At 42.0% G+C, this 20,933-nt stretch overlaps 1 protein-coding gene and 1 pseudogene across 2 annotated transcripts; one reads left to right on the top strand and one right to left on the bottom strand.

Moving 5' to 3' along the window:
• The first annotated feature begins 1,187 nt into the window (after window positions 1–1,187).
• LOC147881838 (serine/threonine-protein kinase D6PK pseudogene) lies at window positions 1,188–3,961 on the top strand (annotated as a pseudogene). The gene is made up of 2 exons (XR_015543936.1): window positions 1,188–2,221; window positions 2,935–3,961. The product of XR_015543936.1 is annotated as a serine/threonine-protein kinase D6PK pseudogene (transcript).
• Window positions 3,962–4,042: 81 nt separating this feature from the next.
• Window positions 4,043–17,783, bottom strand: LOC147881837 (uncharacterized). Its single transcript, XM_087401460.1, has 3 exons — window positions 16,881–17,783; window positions 16,434–16,795; window positions 4,043–4,256 (listed from the first exon to the last, which is right to left on the bottom strand). The coding sequence occupies exons 1-3, from the start codon at window positions 17,781–17,783 to the stop codon at window positions 4,043–4,045; spliced, it is 1,479 nt and encodes a 492-aa protein (XP_087257586.1).
• Between the last annotated feature and the right edge of the window lie 3,150 nt (window positions 17,784–20,933).

Below are 20,933 nucleotides of genomic sequence, written 5' to 3'. Positions count from 1 at the left end.
ATAGGCTCAAGTCATTTTTGGGGAGGAAAAAAATCCAAATTATTTCAAGGAATATATAAGTAAATATGAAATATTGATAAATAGATATAGATATAAATATACCAGTTAAGATTGCCTCGGGGGATAACGAGCACATGATCTCGCTTATTATAGCACCAACAATGTACAGGAGGTAGTTGAGATGGATACATCGGAAGAAGGCTTAACCAAGAGTAAAAGGGGACGGTTAAAGAACATTCAAAAGGGGGTTGAAAGGGGGGAAAAAGGAGTGACGGTATTTAAATGAACGTTCTGTTTTTAAAATTCAAAATCTGGGGAAAGGCACGGGGGACCAATGGGAGTGGGGCCAGAGGGCTGGCCCCAGCGCTCTAAAGGACCAGTGGCTGCCGGGAGCAGAGGGGACGGAAACCGGGGGCTGCCGGTATTAATAGCCGAATGCCGGTTGATTAAGGACTGGCCGGGCTCCTGTGACAGAACGTTTTGTCTAATCCAGCATTTGTGTATTAAAACGCCAGATCGGCGCAGGGGCGTCCACGCCAGCTGGGCCCACGTGGCGCCCCCATCGCATGGGAAGTATTAACTCAGCACACTATCTGTTCATAATTTAAAATCGGAATAATTGGATACCGCGAATAAAAAAGACAACGAACAGGGGAAAGGACCAATGGGCAGGTGCCAAGGTGGAGAGACACGTACGCGAGCGCCTCTGTATTACAGACGATTTTCATGTTCCCAGCAGGGGCGTTTCTTGTCGTGGCACCCGTAGGATGGTGGGACATAGGGGCCATGGAAGGGCTAAGCCACGTGGGTGCCAGCCTGGTGGGGCGATGGAAGGGATAGGAGCCACGGTGGAGACACGTAGGCGAGCAAAATAGGCTGGTGCCTGACAGGGGTGTGTACCTACGTGGCAGCCAACGGATGGTGGGCACTACTAGAGGGTAGCCACGTGGGTGCCAGCCTGGAGGGCGGGAGCCACGGTGGAGAGACAGGTAGGCGAGCGCCTCTGTATCGTCTCCAAGATAAAGCCTCGCACTGCTACCGTGCAAAGCAACGCAAGAAGACGTACACTTTTTCTGTCAAATTCTGTTGCATTGGAGCTTTCTCTGAGCTCGAGTTCTCTCTCTCTTTCTCTCTGTGCTCCTCGATCTTCACCACGCTTCCATCTTTCCCAGATCTATCCTATTTTCTTCTCCACCACCCCACTTACCTTCGTTTCTCCCAAGACCACCAGCTGTTCCCACCCTTTTCCTCCCCCTTAATCTACTCCCTTCCCTTCCTTCTCACTCCTTCCTCCCTCCCCCTCCTTCCTTTCAGCCTTTCCACAGCTTCTGCCTTCCCCAACATGCTCCCCTCCTCCACCTTTCTCCACATCGTCAAATTTTTGCAATTCTTGGCTCGCTTTCTCCCTGGTCTTTCACATCCCAGCCGCGTATTATACGGCTCTTTCTAGAATTGCGTGTCATTCACCATGTGCTCCCGTGCTTCTTGTCGGCTTCCCCAGCTCTAAGCTTGGCTATGGAGATGTCGCTTTGAGTGAAGTAGATAGAGCTTGTGAGTTGTCGTTGCTGCCGTCTTTCATGCTGTGGAACGTCTGAGCCAAACTGGAAATAGCGATGTGTGACTCCGGGACCGAGTCTGATCTTGAGAGCTACACATCAGTACTGCCGCAAGATATTGGGCAGCATAACCTATCCATCAACGATCACAGCGATCGGCATTTCTTCGACATCGATCCAAGAAGTATCAGTTACAGGTCATCGACAGACCTGAACACAAGCAGCAGTAGAAGTAGCAGTTTTGACACAAGGAATGGGACGGCTGGAAGCAGCAAACCGCACAAGGCCAACGATTTAGCATGGGAAGCGATCCGCGCGGTCAAAGCGCGGGACGGGACGGTGGGACTGAACCACTTTCGTTTCTTGCAAAGGCTGGGCAGTGGAGACATTGGCAGTGTGTATCTTGCGGAACTTCGAGGAACTTCGTGTTACTTTGCAGTGAAGGTGATGGATAAGAAGGCATTGGCAGGCAGAAACAAACTCCTGAGAGCGCAGACGGAGAGAGAGATCCTGGAAGCTCTGGACCATCCTTTTCTTCCGACTCTATACGCGCATGTGGATGAGAAACAGTTCTCTTGTCTTGTGATGGAGTTCTGTCCGGGAGGAGATCTTCACGTTCTGCGACAGCGGCAGTCGTTCAAACGTTTCGGAGAAAACGCAGTGAGGTAAGTAACGGAGCCCAAATTGACCTGAAAAGGTTGTTGGAAGTGTCTGCATTCCGAGTGTTATCACGAAGATTTTGAAAGGAGATCTAAGTTCGACCAGAATTGTTGGCCGGTTTACGAATTTTGCGTGAGCTTGAGTGACGTGCTATGGGATGAATCTTGAACGACGAACGAGATTGCCATCCATCGTGTCAAACGTGTAGGTACGCGATCGATGACAAAGACGTAGTCAGTACAGTATACTAGTCACGTTCATAGTTAATGGACGTCCCATCCAAGACGTAGAGAAATATTGCATCTTCAGTTGGATTTCCGCCTCCACGTACAAGCATCTGATTGCCGATAAGACTAAGTCGTCCATGATGCGTCAAGCTAATTGTTCACGATCATTTCTTCAATTTGATCTCTCTGCTTTTCGTTGATGCACGAATTTACATATACGACGGATGCGAGATGATCAGGAAAAAGTAGAGGTTGACGGAGCAGTTAGTACGGCAAAGGTGCTAAGTTTTTAACGTCCAAGACAGCAGAAATCTACAAAATGCGTTCGGAAGGACATTTCCACGGACGGAGAAGATCTCGGCATTTTATTTTGGCGAAAGGCATACGAAAGATCAACGTAGTTATTATTGCATGTGGCGAGTTTGCTACTGGTTGACGGAATGAAGCTTTCCGTCTGTCCGTTGACAGAATTATTTTGTTCGTGCATGCAGGTTCTACGCAGCGGAGGTTCTTCTGGCGCTGGAGTATCTGCACATGATGGGGATCGTCTACCGCGACCTGAAGCCGGAGAACGTACTGGTGCGCGAGGACGGCCACATAATGCTGTCGGACTTCGACCTCTCGCTGAAATGCAGCGTGAATCCGGTGCTCTCGAGGCTGGCGTCGGTGGGGCAAGCGCCGTCGTCGTGCATTCCGTCGAGGAACGGGCCGTGCGAGCTGCCAGGGCTGGGGTGCGTGGCGCCGTGCAGCGTGCATCCGGTGGCGTCGTGCTTGCCAATGCCTCGATTTCTGCACTTTCCGGGGGGCGGAAAGAAATCGAAGCGGGCAGCGCGAGGGCGGAGGCTGCCGGAATTGATCGCGGAGCCGACGTCCGTCCGCTCGATGTCGTTCGTCGGAACGCACGAATACTTAGCCCCGGAGATAATTCTGGGCGACGGCCACGGCAGCGCGGTGGATTGGTGGACGTTCGGGATCTTCATCTACGAATTGCTGTTCGGGTGCACGCCATTCAAGGGGGCGGACAACGAAGTTACGTTGATGAACGTGGTGACGCAGCCGCTGAGGTTTCCGGATCCGTCGAATTCCGCCGGGAGAGTGCCGGAATCGTCGAATTCCGCCGGAGGAGGGGGCGGAGCCGCCAGTTCCGCCGCTGCTTTCGAAACTCTTCCGTCGTCCTCCGCTCAAGATCTTGTTCGCGGCCTGCTAACAAAAGACCCCCTGAAACGTCTCGCCGCCACCCGAGGTGCTTCCGAAATCAAGCTCCATCCGTTCTTCCATCACGTCAATTGGGCTCTCGTCCGCTGCGCCATCCCCCCCGAAATCCCCTCCCCTTACTCCCCCCCCGATCCCCCCCCTCCTCCCCCTCCTCCCCCCCCTTCCGTCCCCTCCTCCTCCCCCCCCCAACCTGGCACCCTCGCCGAACCCCCCTCCCCTGTCGCTTGGATCGTCGACTCCTCCCCCCAGCCCCCCCTCCACCACCATCATTCCTCCTCTCTCGCTGATTTCGAGCTCTTCTGATCACCCTCCCATCGCCCCTAGCATGGTGACTAGCATTTTCTCCGAAATCTCTATCAGCTGAATTCACGCTAATCAATTGCCTTAGGCAACCAATTGAGCTTCACTAGCAGTGATAAGACAAAGTAAACGCTCAACGTGGAGTTCCCCTCCCTCGCACATTTCCAGCTCTTCTGACCCCCGCATCATTCCTTCTCGCTCACCCATTTCGAGCTCTTTTGGCCCTCCCTTCGTGCCACCAATATCCTTTCCGACCGTCGTTTTTTGCTTCTGCATGATGGTGCGGGTGGCGGGCCGCCTGCCACCGTCAGGATCTCGGAATCATTGCCGTGCCGGCAAGGCAAACTCAAAATGCTGCCACCAAAAGTGAATCCTAAAAAGGCTGTTCCAGCACTACTGATGAGGGGGCGTGAAACCATTCATGAAGCCGCAATAGGCTTGCGACATTACTGTAGGAATTTTTTTTAAACCTGTGCAGCAGTCAAAGCTCTCCTGCTAGGGTGATGAGGAGTGTGTATAAAATGTAAAGTTATGGGTTGCAAGTGGAACGTGCAAAAACTTGCCTCACATTATCTAAGCGGATTGCCGTGGACGTGAACGGGATGCGGATTTACCTGACTCTCAATCACGTGAAAAATGTCTCGTCGTGCATAGTCGATTCGTTCATGTTTCTTTTCTGAGTCCTGACTGACCGTGTGTCATAATGCCCAGTTGGCCGATCCACCTCAAGTCACTTTGGTCTGCAATGCATTGCACCAAAGATGAAGTAGCGATAACGTGCTCTGTCCAGGCCCCAGCATTTAAAATGTTTTTTGGCATGTATATTAGATTGACTTCATTCAACGCGAGAATAGCGTCCGAGTCTCGGTGTCTTGACTCTTGTCATCATCAACCACATGGATATTTTTGAATGTATGATGCTGTCAGGAATCACGATAGGACAAGGAAGAAGAGTAGCGGGTAGTAGCCTGACCTCGGTCTTCCTCCGCCAAGTGCGTCGCCTATCCTCTACGTCTATCAATCAATCAAATTGAAGCTGCGTTTCATTTTCTTTTATATCAGAATTTTAGCGAAACAATGGCGGATATCGGAGGCTGGAGCCCCGAGTCCCCGACACTGCCAGGCCGACAGCCTTCTCGCAAAACTTTGCCAGTTGCAGGCTTCTCGGCGGTGGATGGGACCGTCCATGGCCGCTCCGTGTTGCATATGGATGAGCTATAATGTATCTGTTCCGAGTACTTGCCTTGAGTTATCTATTCCTGTCTGCTGGCGCGTGATGCCTCGTGGGAGTGCAGCGCTATGTAAGGAAAGATTCAACAGGGAAGCTTGCAAAAACCCTTGGGCCCGAGAAAGTATTGAGAAAGTATTGTAATTTGTCTCGGAAGTAGGATCCTCAAAGCACTTTAGTCTCACTCTGTTCTTAAAAGTGGTTTTGGAGTCCTTTCAATCCATTTGTAGTAGCTTTAAGGTGGTTTTGGTCCCTCCTTTGGAAGCATACTTGCCACCATAGCGCACGGGCCGTGTGCCCCTTGTAGCCCTTGTAGTTGAATTTTTCTTGAAAGTTCTTTTCTTTAAAAAAGGGTTGCTTTGTTCTCTTGGCATACATTAAACATCTTTGAAAGTTGTCCTAGTTGTCCCACATCTTGACTTTGGTTCAAAGTCTCTCAAAGTTATCCTAGTTGCTCCTTATACATAGTTTAAACATTCACAAAGACCATTCACTATTGAAATGGAAAGGGCTTACATTGAAGGATTTGCGAGAAAGCTTGGTACTAACACATGAGTAACTATTTAAATTAAGGTCCTTTTGAAGTGTTGAGAATGTATCTTGTGGTATATGCATGGCAATAATGTATGTGCTTATGGGGCAAAGTGTGTTCAAGGCACTTCAATATAATATAGACAAAACAGTATCCCATGTATTATCAAAGTGATTCAATAATGGGCACATTATTCTGAAGCTTTGGGGGGATAGTTAAGGACTCGTTAAGGATACTACTACTTCAAAGCATTCACATGGCCTAACAAAAACAAAAAAGTTTATGACATGGTCTTTACACTACTAAAAAGTAAGATCTTTTGATGTTACACTATACTGCTTAAGAGTATATGGCAAAGGGTTATTTTGATGCTTTCTATTGGTGGTTTTTGGAAAATTTCTTGGCAGTATTATAAGCATTATAAAATTTCCTAGCTTGTGGTTACCCCCTTGGAAATCTCTTGTGAGTAGCATCCACCTCTATAGTCTCAATATTCTAGCACATTTCTGCCTACAATGCTTTGGTAGGGTAAATTGTGGGCTCACATCAGCTCCCTTGCATCGAGCACTACTTAACTAGCCCTCTACCATGGGGTATGTATCCCTTGCCACCCTTTCTCCCACCTACCCACACATGGGAGACATATTTTGTGGGTATTTGTGCTATATTAATTGCGATGATTATTTCTAACAAATTGCTTGATTTTTGCTAACAATGGTTTTGCTAATTGTGTATTGGGTGCTATGTTTTTCGCTTCCTCCTCTAATGGGTAGTGAAATGTGTGCATTTGGGTTGATGGGTTTCACAATTTCATGTGTAGGTATGCAAAAAATTAATAAACATACAAATATGAGGCTAGGAGGATCCAAACCATGTTATTCACTATAGCACATTGTTGTGTTTTTTGTTCTGTCTAGCAATAGGAGCGGGAGATCTGTATGCCATTATTGTCAGCATACAAGAAGCTCGATTTAAACCATAATATAATCCATAAATGCATGAACTTTTGAAAGAGAAGTATAGCATAGCAAGTTTGTAATGAGTTATGTGAATCATTAGATGAATCTTTTGCATGATTCTCTAATAACAAGTTGACACCACCATCATGTTCATCATCTGCCTAGTCTTCGAGATCCTCCACACCAAAGACTAGATCTCCGACATCTATGTTTGAGTAATGATCCAAAGAGCTTAAACAATCAATATCTTCTGGAGGTTTAATCACCATTGACTCATGCGGTTTTATATCCATCAACTCATGAGGTAGGGGAGGAGCATTGGAATTGCTTGCTTACATATCATATGCAGTGGCATTTTGCATCTCTTCCTCAACATCCTCATGTTCCAGTTGTAAAGTAACCTAAGATAAAATCTATGGTCCAAACTATCCAATAAGAATAGTATAAAAATGTATGTACCTGTTCATGATGATGAGATGGCATAAATGTATCCATAAAGTCATCCTAAATTTTGGTTGAGCTAATGGAAGACAAACCATTCAAATCTTTTCTCAAAGTTGCTTGAGTTTGTCTACATGCAACCTCGAGCCATTTTATATCCAGTATAGACATGTTGAATTCTTAAAAGCTCAATTTCATGATAGCTTATATTATAAGCCACTGTAATCCAAAGTATCATTCCAATGTAGGTCTTCTTGTCATTGTTATTGCTCTCTCTCTCTCTCTCTCTCTCTCTCTCTCTCTCACTTCCCCATTGAAATAAAGAATTTACATTGCAAGTACCCCATGCTTATGGGCTTGGTTTCAAAAACATGAAGTAGATATGTTTGCATGGTTAGGTCTTCTTGTTATTGTTATTGGTCTCTCTCCATGCTTATGGGTTTGGTTTTAAAAACATGAAGTAGATATGTTTGGATGGTTAGGTGTTCTTGTCATTGTTATTCGTGTGTGTGTGTGTGTGTGTGTGTGTGTGTGTGACATCCCATAGAAAGAAATTAGTAGTCTTCTTCATCAATGTTATTGCACTATGGTATTCTCTTAGCCTCTCCCCATGTCTTTGCCCTCTCTTCCAAACACATGATTATATTAAGTCTCACATTTACATTTAAGGATTGGCATGAACCTTGTCCATATCTTGAAATCAACCACTCAAAAATATATTTCTTACTTGAAATTGAAACTTGAGATAACTTATAATGAAGAAAATTTCAAACATAAACTTGTAATTTCTTAAGATATTAGATTATGGAGTCTTGCATAGATAAGAAATTCACACCTTCACATCCCAAAAGCTCTCCTTAAATTACATTGTGATTTTCTATTATCATTCACTCATAGCCATGGGTACCCATGAGGTAGCGCCATAGCTCAGTTTGATGGATACCCACCACTCTTAAAAACATGAAGTAGATACGTTTGCATCAAATTAGGATTATGGGCTAATTTTGTTGGCAGTAGAAAGGTGGCTTTAGGTAGCGATTGGCACAACTTTCAAGGTGGCTGATAGAGGATCGATGGACTGTGTAGTCCACATGTGTTGGCAAGAGTGGCTAGATTTTTTGGTTAGATCTTCTATCCATGTGATGGGTTGACCTTTGTGTGGAGTCCTAGTATTTCAAGGCTAGGATGTTGTTTCAAATGTTTGGTAGCTAATTGAAGGAATAATGCCTTATGTGGTTGTACGAAAGACTAATCCTATAAGCATGGGGTGCATGCAACGTTTAAGGTAGATTTAAATGTAATTGTGGAGCCTCTCTCATAATCCCGTTTGGCTTTTTGGAGAGTGAGAGAGGTAGCATGACTAGGGCAAAGGGGGATTGGGACCCCCCTCTACTTGATGTGATTTTTGGGCCATGTGATTTTTGAGAGAGAGAGGGGGGGGCGAGTAAGAGTGGTGCGCATGCGCACGTGTGCGCGTGCACGCGTGTGTGTGTATGTGTGTGTGTGTGTGCACGCGTGCATGTGCACGTGCGTGTGCGCATGCATGCGCACGCATGTGTGTGTGTGTGTGTGTGTGAGAGAGAGAGAGAGAGAGAGAGAGAGAGAGCTATTCATATTTATCATTGCTTGGATGATGTGTAGACATAGTTCTTTCCACCAAATTCAAAACCCTTGAATAATCTCATAAAACATTTCAAGATCTCCATTTAGACATCGGGGAGCTAATGTTCTCAATGCAGTGTCTTGTCTCCTTAGCAAAGTCTTTTTTTTAATAAATAATGCATGCTACCAAGTATCTCAAAGATAAGGTGCATATGAAAGTCTTTTTCCTAATTTTGATAGTCCTGAATGGCCTTTTCTTAATCCATTCACTATGCATGCATTAAGGATGAAGATGAGGTCTGATATTCAATCATCACTAAGATCCACTTTCAAATCAAAATCTGTGGATGTGACTTGGTTAATTCCACCCATTGTATTTATCCATTGCTTCAAATTAAACAAAATAAAGTCCATGTGGGTATAAAAAGTTTGCCAAAGGAATTCCTTGATAATCTCCTATACCCAATGTCGGATGTTAGAGAACGTTTTAAAAAGGGAGACCATTCTAGGTGTGAAGTTATTGAGGAAAGCTTAATAACAAGTATCAAGTTATGCATGGAATTTCTTTATTGAGATATGCTTATAGGCATTGGAAAAAAAACTCATGGCACATGGAATCCTATGAATTGGGAATCCTATAAATTGTGATGCAATGGACAACGGAGATAGAGATACATATGCGGGATGTTGAAATCCAACGTCTTGAGGTTACAGATAGTTGGAGCTTGAAGCAAATTTGTGAATACATTGCTATCACCTTAGAGTGTCTTTACATTGAATGAAAGATAATAAGAAGGTGACTTGATGCAACATCAAGGCTTGATTAATGCCCCTCTGCTGTCAATCCTGGTATGATTGGCATCTAGTCACATTAATGCTTGTGGCATACAAGATGATTTCCAAAATGTTGGGCTTGCATATATCATATCTTTTGTACATGGGGTTGCACCCCATACAGTATGGTTTTGTCTCAGAAGCAGATCTTGGACAATGTTGCAAATGCTTATATTGGCATTAAATATGCCAAATACACTCATCTAGATGTTCTCATTATGCAAGTGGACATTGAAAAAGCATTTGACACTATCAGATGGAGATTTTGTTGCAGCAGTTATGCTGCGACAGTTGGGCTTTGGGCCAAAGATGCATGTGACGAGAGCACAACATACTACCTTTTATTTGATTCCTTTCATCTTCGTGGTCCTTAGGCTGCTCAATTTGACACGGATGTCCACTTAGTGCTCTTCCTTTTGTAATTGCTACGCATCCTCTATTGATGTATATAGATGCCTTGGTTTCTTAGTAGGATTTGCATGGCATTGAATTTCCAAAATGCGACCCTTTTGTCAGCCATGATCACTTCTTTTTCCTTCTACAAAACTTGGAGGCTGATGTCAAGCATATTATGCATGTTCTTCATTTATTTGGCCTTACAGCACAGCTAGGCTAAAAGTCAAATTTAGCAAATCAAAACTCTTGCCTCTCCATGAGTGTGATTGGCATAGCATCCTATGGCTTGGATTGGTGCTTTCTTTTGATCAAGTGGTGTGTCATTAAGGCTATCCTACTAGATGGAATATTTCTCTACCACAAGAGATATTTTCAGTGCTACAAAAGCTATTCTGCAAGTTAGATTATTGGAATTTATCTACTTGGCCAATGCATGTTCATCTTTACATTGTGTAGTCTATAATCATGCCCCTTATTCCCTAGTCTTCTTGAGATATTCAAAAGTTTATTACTAAGGTTATGAAATGTTTTTGGCACACAAGCATGTGCATAAGGCACTTCTCCTTCTCAAATGCAATTATGTTTGTTAGCCCAGGCTACATGGAGGTTTGAGCATTCTTGATCTTCACACTCATTTTCTAGCCCACAAAGGTTGCGCTATTAACCACCTCTTTGGAGCAATGTTAGCCATGGACTCTTATGTTGTCTTGTTTGGTCACCTCTCTCCATATGGAAGCTTTTGGCCATTGGGTTCCATCTATTTTTGGTGTGATCTTTGGACCCTTTCGCGGTTGTATTCTTGGATGTCCTTTCTCCTCTCGATTGATTCATGATTGCAGTAGCTTTTGGCTTATTTACACTAGTCTAGTAGACCTCTAAATTCTAGCAATTCCCTATGATTGAAAAGTCTTCACTAGAGTTGGGCACATCCTCATCCTTTAGCTCACTTAACCCCAAAAGACACATTTTCTACATCACTTAGGGACTTCTATAAATTGAGTAGTAAGGTTTAAGAATTTCTTACATCAAAGAAGATATTTCTAAAGTCTTCACCTCTATCCTCAAACCTTTATGGAGTCTTACCTCGTGATCTTTGGATTCAAAGAGTACAAGCTTGAGTTTTTGCATGGCCAACTCTTATCGCATCAAGTGAAGAAGGGGGAGCTGTTAAAGAGGGGTGTGGGATGTATGGAGGGAGGTTAGGTTGGAATGGAGCTACTTTTGCCAAAGTAGGGTGCAACATCAATGGTATGTCACCTATTTAGGAAAAATGCCTTAAAAGCCCAATTAATATAACCATTAAAAGCAAATCCAAAGCATTGATATTTAAACACCAATGTTTTTTTCCAAAAATGATTTATGTGTCCAAATCCACACTTGTGAAATTGGTGCTTTTATCCAAGGTTATCTCCACACTAAAATAGATCCAAACATTTGCATTTCTACATAGGTTTTGCTTTATACATTGCTTCCAAAGTGTAACACAATCCAAGAGTCCACCAAGAAAGAGGCAAAGCAAGTTGTCTTAGAATTGGGTTTGGACTACAACTCCATCCATGCTTGCCCAAATGATTGTATTCTATATGGAGATGCATATAAACATTCTACAAACTTTATAAAATGTGGAGCACTACGATATAGGCAAGATATAAAGAGGATAAAATACTAAAGAATGTGTTGTGACATATGGCTAATTATAACTATGCTTAAACACATGCTTTGTTGCCATTTGCATAATTTAAGGGCTAGCATGCTCCAAATTTCTAATTAGATCGATATTGACAATTGTGACTAGGGACGTTCTTGAGATTTTCATGTTTGCAGTAATGCGTCATTCACAATTGTCATCTTTAGTCCAAAATAGCGTAAAAATAACATTATAATGTTGGTAACCTAAAAAATTCACCAACTGGAATAACCATAATTTTGCTAGTAATAGCAGAGATAGTGGTAGTAATATCTAAGATACCAACTAGCCATTAACACTATATTAGAGAATTTGGGAAAATCCCAATTCCCACGAAATAAAATATAGTCACTTCAAAAGTAAATTTTGATATTTTTTATTGAAACATTAGCTCCATTGAGGACCCAAGTTTCAGTTATGTTGGGGGAGACTAGACCATGCACAATACTTTCCCAATTCCTAGAGCCCAAGCAACAAGCTTCCGTATGTTGCTATGGCAAAAGGCCTTAATAGATGTGAACATGGTCCCATGGCCAAAACATTTGTTGATTTGCTAGTGAAAGAAAGATGTTTGTTGTTTCATATACATCAAAACCACAAACAAAAGCCAATTTATAGATGTTGCGTTAGGAAGAATCATTGGAGTAAATTAAATTGCAGTATTGATATATGCAATAGGATTGTTATAGAGCTTTGACATCCATCATATAAATGTGTGTTCAAAAACAAAATTAAACTTGCAACAACTGTCAGTTTATATGTTGATAAATGAGCTCGTGAAACTCTCCATCACAATAGAGCTCATGAAACTCAGAGACATGGTCTTGATAAAAACCTTTTTTTTAATTTCTTTCTCATGCTAAATATAATCAAAGCCATTGACACATAGCCAAATTTGCAACTAAATTTTGCATCACATCGTTTAACATAATCATTAACAATTCCATACTAGTATTCATACTCACAAAGTAGCTCATCTCCGAAGGAGATATCCTTTATGGTTTGCACAGTAATGTAGCCATGGGCACTCAAATCTCCTTGTGACTTTTGAGCCCAAGGTGGTAGCTTAGGGATGTATACAAATATAACATTTGTTCTTTCTTTATAATACATTGAGCTATTTATATATCCAGTAATGTTTCCATACAATACATCTCCCACAATACATTTCACATCTGTCAATGGCTCAATGAATGGATCTTCAAACATTCCATAAGTCTTCATCCTTGGGAAAAACTTGAGGAGAGATCTCCAAGTATCATAATCATACTTTGGACCATTATATACCATCAAATCTTGTTTCTTCTTGATGCTCGTATGTACAAAAAGACCATATCCTGCCCCAGGTATTGTTGATTTCTTTACTTCATAATGGATGCCATTCATTTCAAACACGTGCTCAATGGGTATGGGCAATTCATGTTTCCATAAACCATTGGATGCAGGATCAAAATTTGTAATAAGATAGCTCTTCAACTTTTTAGGACAATCTGCAACACCTATCATATGTTTAAAATCAAAGAATCATTCTTTTAGTGGAGGAATACAAACTCACATCACAAAGCACAAAGCATTTTTGCCACAAGGTACTAACTCAATGTCTATTAATTCTTTCACAAAACAAATTGAAACATAATGTTTTACAAATCGAATTGCAAATCGAATCTAACCAAATAATGTCCAAATATAAATCAAAATGTAGGTACAAATGTTTTAGCTGAGCATTTGTGTCTGTAACTCTAATTAACAAGATCACCCAGATTCACTAAGGGTTATCTATGCAATAAAATTGAATCAAGTTGGCTAAGAATGCCCTTGCAGCATCAGCAGTGATTCCCCTTTCCTTGCATCCAAGAACCATAGCAAAGCGTTTTCCCTCACTATCTTTCAACGGCCCCATTTTGGCAATTTTTCCTAGCATGCATTCTTCCTCTTCATTCAATGTAACATGTTGAGCATGCACCATACTTCTTGTAGTAGGACAAGTCCCTCTCACTCTAGTTTTGGTTATAGGGGAAGCAATACCTTTCTCTGTGTCTTTTTTTGAACTACGAGTAGACATATGAGATTCGACATTCATCCTTTCGAGCACTTCTTTGTTTTTTTCTTTGAATTCAAGGATCACTGGTTGAAAATAATAGAACATATCATGCCCTTCGATAATCGGAGCTTGACCAAATCTGTTAGAAGAGATGGCACTGCGCACATCTACTACATCATCTAGCATCTGTAGGTACGGCAATAACTTATGAAGCAAAATAGAATCACCACAATCTATATCAAATTTTGTAGGGAAAATGCAATTTTCTGCTGGATTAACACAACCCGTGTAAGGCGAAACGTCAATGAACACTGTTCTTGCTGGTTTGCATTCCTCTTTCAAACAACACCACACTCTCATTAATGGTTTAAACTCCGCTTCCACATTCATCCTATCTGGTCGAATGATTCTACTCTTTGTATGCTTGTGGCATGCCATCGCACCCCAAACCATGAAGAAATGTAACTTTCTGTTAACATGATGCTCCAAAGTGTCCAGCATGTGTTGCACCATGCCCTTTTCTCCTCCAGTGGACCAAATGCCAACATGGCAGTGATCGAGCAACCATTGTAGAAACTCTAAACACCCAGGACGGAGAACAAGCCAATGCTTCCCATTGTGCAAGCTCACATGTTTGTTTGACTTTGAAAAACAACGCTCAAGCAATAACCCTTTCAAATCTATTACCACTGCTAGTCTTATTTTTGTTATCACCTCTTTTGACATTATTTCTGAGGGTGACATTATGTCTTCTTCTTTATCTTCTAAGATTTCTTCTTGTACCTTGGCTTTATACAATGACATTGCATCTTCTCCTTTACCTTCTAAGCTTGCATCCACATTTGTCAATGGAACATTAACTCCAGACATTGCATCCTCAACATTTTCAATCAACCATGTTGAGCTTGGAACTTGCATGCTAATGTTCAAATTAGGCACATAATGAATCATTGGATCAGGTGTCACATATACAGGCAATGCTTCTAGCGATGTGAAATTGAGATGGCCAAGATCTGTTGATAAACAAGGAAATGAAATTCATAAGTAGAAACAAACTGAAGATTGAGTTGGAAAACCAAATTGTCAAACTTTAGGTTGTGTGCTCTCAATGAAATTTGTTTGAGTGAAAGTAGTCATGTTTTTCTTTTTCAAAACAAAATTGGATTACTAAAAAAAAGAAAGCATATGCATAGTATACCCCTAAAGTTATTGAATCTATACCCTTTCAAGTTATTTTAATCCCCAAAACTACATATCCTTACAATGCCAAAAACCTTTGCATAATAGATAGAGTGGAGTCCAACATTGTCTAGCATTGCCCAAGTGTTCCCACTAAGAAAAGATTTGGCCAAGCGGCCAAAACATAATTGAGCATTCATATGAAGTGAATAAGGATAGAAACAACAATTTACACTAATTCATTCATCACGAAACATATTCAAGAATACATATGTTCATGTTTGAATTATGGCAATGAGATAGAAGAAATTTCCAAGTAATATTAAAAGATCCTTGGAACAAAATTAATACATCATATGGAGAATATAGCAAGATAACATATGGAAAACATGAACACCATATAAAAGGACAATTTCAAGGACCTGTTGCTTCCTCTTCTGTTTCCCAAAACTTTGAAGCGTGTTTTTGTAAATGCTCACGCTGCTCTTCATTGAAGGGTTGAAGCTCTTTTTGTCCTGGTATGGTATCAATTTCTTTATCCCCTCCACCTTCAGTTATATCATCTTCTTTTGGTACCCCCTCTATTGCCAATATTGGTTCTTGCAAGCCAGCCCATTGTCGAATTTCATGATTACTGTAAGCATACGTGCAACAAATACTTTCCACCTTTGCTAACTCCTCATAAGTCTCAACAACTAAAACAACACGCCTCTTACAAGAAAGAGACTCTATTGCAGCAAGCCCCTCAGAGAACAAGTCCAATACATACTCATCTTCTCGACAGAAACCCATGATCATGTCTTTCATGATACTTGAACATTTTCTTTTCAAGGACAATTCAATGTCAAATTCATCATCATCATCCTCGTCATCATCATCCTCATCACCTGATTCTTCTCCACCACTTGATTTTTCATATTTTTCATCTGCAACATATATTGATGGCTTACATTGTGCATTGGTATAGCGCTCAATATCGTTGAAATGCTTTTCCTTGCTTACCAGTACACAGGCAATTAAGCCATCCATAGATCCAGTGACAAATATATCTGTAGTTTCAAAATTAAGGCAACCAAAGTGTATTTTATATTGTCTGCATGCCTTATTTAATGCATTCTTCAAACATGATACATGATCCATGGTTAAGAACACTACAAGAAGGAATTGCACTGGGGGAGAAGCAATTGTCATCAAGCTTTTCAACAAACACTCAAAGCGATCCTCGTTCCAATTTCTACTTCTGCTTGGTCCATACATTACGTCCAAAAAAGCAACCCCTATTGCCATTGGCTCTTGGTACACATTATGTATAAATTCCATTCCCTCCATGTTTGAACCGACTGTGTAGTACCTCCAAGGCCGGGTGGAATTCGGTCCATGACTTGAACCTTCACTTTGTTCCATAATCCACCTTAGATACCCCTTTGCAGCATTAGGCAATGGTGGAGTTTCCTTGCCCTGTTGAAGCTTCAGTTTTAACCATGAATCAGAGCAACCACGAATCCGATGATACAATTTTGGAGTAATTTTAAAATGTAATCTGCACTCATCCCAATTTTTTAACATTAAAGAAGGCCGTTCTGCCGATATAAACACATAAAGTTCTTCTTGTAGTGCAGCATCTCTCTTGATCTGCATAGCTCGTCCTTCAATATCAAGAATCATGGCATCAGTCTTTGTTTTAGTTATGACTACTCTACCTTCCTTAATGTCATTTTGAATTTGACCAATTTGATCATCACTCAATCCACGCAAGCATCTAAACATTGAGACTGTGGGTTGCCTACGGCATTTTCCATCTTGTGAATATTTGCCTGCAATGTAATCCTCAAGGATGGAGATCCAACCATCATAAATGGCATCGCTTGTAATTATCATATGTACATCCTTCGTGGCAAAGCTATTGCCCAATGTTACCTTGCCAGTGTCAATGAAAGCCTACAAGATATATGAATCCATTAGAATGCAATAATTAAGAAAACATTCTTGTAAAAAATGATTCATAATTAAAATATGTACTTACATCCCAATTCTCACGATCTGGATGTCCTTTTGCAAGCCCTTGTTGTGCTTTCTTGGGTTTGTTAAAGAGAATCCATTGTCCCCTCACCTGCTTAAGTATATCAATGTATGGAGATTGTCTCAAGATATTTTGAGACTCTAGGTTTGCCATCTTTGATATCTCCACACAAAAGCGTGCGGGACAATTCACTACAATCCTCGCCTGATGGGTGCGGTAGTAGTTCTTTCTTTGGGCCGTGCTGTTATCATCATTAGATGTGAATATTTTAGCAGCATATATTGAATGTTGTCCAGATAGTATCCAATAGTGGCAGGATTGCTTTTCTAGGGGTTCCTTTGTTTCAGGATTAAAAGGCATTAAATCTGCTACAGCAGCAGGAGGCCTAGAGTTATAACCGAAGTCTGCAGCAAGCTTCTCCACATGCTCTTTGTTCAACCCTCTATATACATAGCTTGGAGGAGCTTTTTGACATCTTGCAACTGGAATTGGAAATGTTGCATGCAACCCGAATGGGTAGTATTTTTCATATTCCACCAACCCTGATGGTTTCTTTTGCCCTTTTTTTCCTATGACCTTTCCACTTGGCTCCAGTTCACTACCACTGCTTCTTTCCACAACTGCTAGCATACCCTCTGGAGGTGTTCCTTCCTCTGGTACATCAATTATAGTGAGCTTTCCTTTCTTTGCCCCTTCTCCACTACCACTTGGTGCTTGAACCATAGTCAACTTTCCTTTCCTTGTTCCTTCCCTATTATCTTCCCCACTCTTGCACTTCTTTAATGTTGCTGAAACTTTGCGATATGATTCAATGATTGTTGTCACTGTGTTAATTTCATTTTCATCAATTGATTCCACACTTATCCAGCCTCTTGAGTGCATGTTGTCATCTACATCAGACTTCATACGAGATGCTTCATAATCACTAGGATCCAAGAGAAATTTCTTATTTTGATTTATAATGATTATCAATCCAATATCTCCCTCTTTTCCAACCACATCTTCTGTGATTTGATGTACCGATCCAACACAAGTGTATGTACTTTTGTTAGGTAACAAAACAAATAAGTGAACTCGTGTCAACTGTGCTCCCTCAATACTGTATATGTCAAAGTACCATGGTATGCTTTTTTCTCCAAATCCACTTACAACTTTCTCAACCTTCTTCACATTTGTGTCTTTCCTGTAAAAAATCCAAGCAATATACAAACTATCATCTTTATAATCTTTAATGTTAGACAAAACACATTATCAATAAACATATCTGAAATAGAATCGAGAATTAACAGCAAACATAGTGGTAGATTTGAGAAAGCACCAAGGTCTAGGGAGATTTCTTATGGGCTTCTTTTAGAGCACTGGAAAGGGAGGTTTGGACGTGTGGCAAAATCTTAAGGGCTTCTTTCAAAGCACCAAAGTTTGGGGAGATTAGCCTTGTGGGCTTCTTTCAAAGCACTAGGTCTGGAGAGATTTGGTCGTGCAGCCAAATCTTGTTAGCTTCTTTCAAATCGGTCAAATCTTTCTAGCTTCTTTTAAATCACTGGGTCTAAGAAGATTTGGCCGTGTGGCCAAATCTTGCTAGCTTCTTTCAAATCGGTCAAATCTTTCTAGCTTCTTTTAAATCACCTAGGTCTAAGGAGATTTGGTCATGTGGCCAAATCTTGCTAGCTTCTTTTAATCACGAGGGTTTATGGAGATTTGGCCGTGCGGCCAAATCTTTTCAAAGCAGCAGGGTTTGGGGAGATTTGGCCGTGCAGCCAAATCTTTTCAAAGCACTAAGGTTTGGGGAGATTTGGCTGTGTGGCCAAATCTTGCTAAATTCTTTCTAATTAGAAGGGTTTAGGGAGATTTGGCCATGCGGCCAAATCTTTTGAAAGCAGCAAGGTTTGGGGAGTTTTGGCTGTGGTGCCAAATCTTCCTAGCTTGTTTCTAATCACGAGTGTCTAGGGAGATTTGGCCGTGTGGCCAAATCTTTTTAAAGCAGCAAGGTTTAGGGAGATTTAGCTGTGGTGCCAAATCTTCCTAGCTTCTTTCAAATCACCAAGGTCTAGGGAGATTTGGCTGTGTGGCCAAATCTTTTTAAAGTAGCAAGGTTTAGGGACATTTAGTTGTGGTGCCAAATCGTCGTCCTAGCTTGTTTCTAATCACGAGTGTCTAGGGAGATTTGGTCGTGTGGCCAAATCTTTTTAAAGCAGCAAGGTTTAGGGATATTTAGCTGTGGTGCCAAATCTTCCTAGCATCTTTCAAATCACCAAGGTCTAAGGAGATTTGGCTGTGTGGCCAAATCTTTTTAAAGCAGCAAGGTTTAGAAAGATTTAGCTATGGTGCCAAATCTTCCTAGCTTCTTTCAAATCACCAAGGTCTAGGGAGATTTGGCTGTGTGGCCAAATCTTTTTAAAGTAGCAAGGTTTAGGGAGATTTAGCTGTGGTGCCAAATCTTCCTAGCTTCTTTCAAATCACCAAGGTCTAGGGAGATTTGGCCGTGTGGCCAAATCTTTTTAAAGCAGCAAGGTTTAGGGAGATTTAGCTGTGGTGCCAAATCTTCCTAGCTTCTTTCAAATCACCAAGGTCTAGGGAGATGGTCTAGGGAGATTTGGCCGTGTGGCCAAATCTTTTTAAAGTAGCAAGGTTTAGGGAGAATTATCTGTGGTGCTAAATCTTCCTAGCTTCTTTCAAATCACGAAGGTCTAGGGAGATTTGGCCGTGTGGCCAAATCTTTTTAAAGCAGCAAGGTTTAGGGACATTTAGTTGTGGTGCCAAATCTTCCTAGCTTGTTTCTAATCACGAGTGTCTAGGGAGATTTGGCCATGTGGCCAAATCTTTTTAAAGCAGCAAGGTTTAGGGAGATTTAGCTGTGGTGCCAAATCTTCCTAGCTTCTTTCAAATCACCAAGGTCTAGGGAGATTTCACCGTGCAGCCAAATCTTGTATGTTTTGAAAGAAGTTAGGAAGATTTGGCCATGCGGCCAAATCTCCCCATTTAAAATTCAAAATTCAAATCTTAAGATTCAAATTTTGAATCTGAAAATTCAAAATTCAAAATTCAAAATCTTAGATTCAAAATTTAAAATTCAAAATTGAAATTTTGAATCTTAGATACAAAATTCAAATTTCAAATTTCAAGATCTGAAAGTCAAATCATACACTAAAGACCCTACTTTCAAATCACACTTTGAGATTCGTACTTTTACAACTCTTGCTTTCAAATCGTGGTGTTTTGAAATGGAAAAGATGGAGAACATGCAAGAATCAGGTACACTTTTTCTATTTCTTTCGTTTTCTTACTTGGATGATTGAGTAGCCATTGTTGTTCGTGAGCTTGGCTCTTTGGATTTCAAGCAGGCACGGGATTGTGCTTCCGTGAAAAGCCACGGGATTGTGCTTCCGTTTGGATGGTCGTAGTTCCAGAAACTTAAAGAAAAAGTTTCATCCGCTAGTAGGGTGGCCAAGATCCGCTCGTGGAAGTGATGGAAGGAGAAGAAAAGCCACGATCCGTGCACTTAGAAGAATAGCTTCTCTAACAAAAGGAGCCGAGAAGTAGCTTTCGGTGGAGATTATGGTTATTGCATTACAATAGCTTCTCCAATGGAAGGAGCTGAGAGGCACAGTAGTGGAAAGGAGGGAGGGGCACAGTAGTTGAAGGAAGGGGCGAGGGGCGTAGCAGTGGAAGGGAGGGAGGGGAGCGCAGCAGCCGTGTGGAGAAGGAGATAGCCGTGTGGAGAAGGAGACGACGATGAGGAGGAGTGTGGAGAAGGAGACGATGATGAGGAGGCGCTGCAGCCGAAGGCAAGGACGCAGTAGTGGAAGGGAGGGAGGGGAGTGCAAGAGCCGTGTGGAGCCGTGTGGAGAAGGAGACGACGACGAGGAGGAGTGTGGAGAAAGAGACGACGATGAGGAGGCACTGCAGCCGAAGGCAAGGACGCAGTAGTGGAAGGGAGGGAGGGGAGCGCAGGAGCCGTGTGGAGCCGTGTGGAGAAGGAGACGACGAGGAGGAGGAGGAGTGTGGAGAAGGAGACGACGATGAGGAGGCGCTGCAGCCGAAGGCAAGGACGCAGTA

Source organism: Dipteris shenzhenensis, chromosome 30 (genome assembly GCF_047967505.1).
Source record: "Dipteris shenzhenensis isolate YYH24624 ecotype China chromosome 30, Dip_SZ_1.0, whole genome shotgun sequence".
Taxonomy (NCBI): domain Eukaryota; kingdom Viridiplantae; phylum Streptophyta; class Polypodiopsida; order Gleicheniales; family Dipteridaceae; genus Dipteris; species Dipteris shenzhenensis.
The sequence above is the reverse complement of the archived record's forward strand: the minus strand, read 5'-3'. Positions and strand labels throughout refer to the sequence as shown.

Coding starts and splice junctions, on each gene's coding strand:
- LOC147881837 (XM_087401460.1), bottom strand. CDS start 17,783: ATGAAGTCTGATGTAGATGACAACATGCACTCAAGAGGCTGGATAAGT. Junction 16,796..16,880: donor CAGATCGTGAGAATTGGGAT/GTAAGTACATAT, acceptor TATATCTTGTAG/GCTTTCATTGACACTGGCAA. Junction 4,257..16,433: donor GTGTTTATATCGGCAGAACG/GCCTTCTTTAAT, acceptor TGACGGTGGCAG/GCGGCCCGCCACCCGCACCA.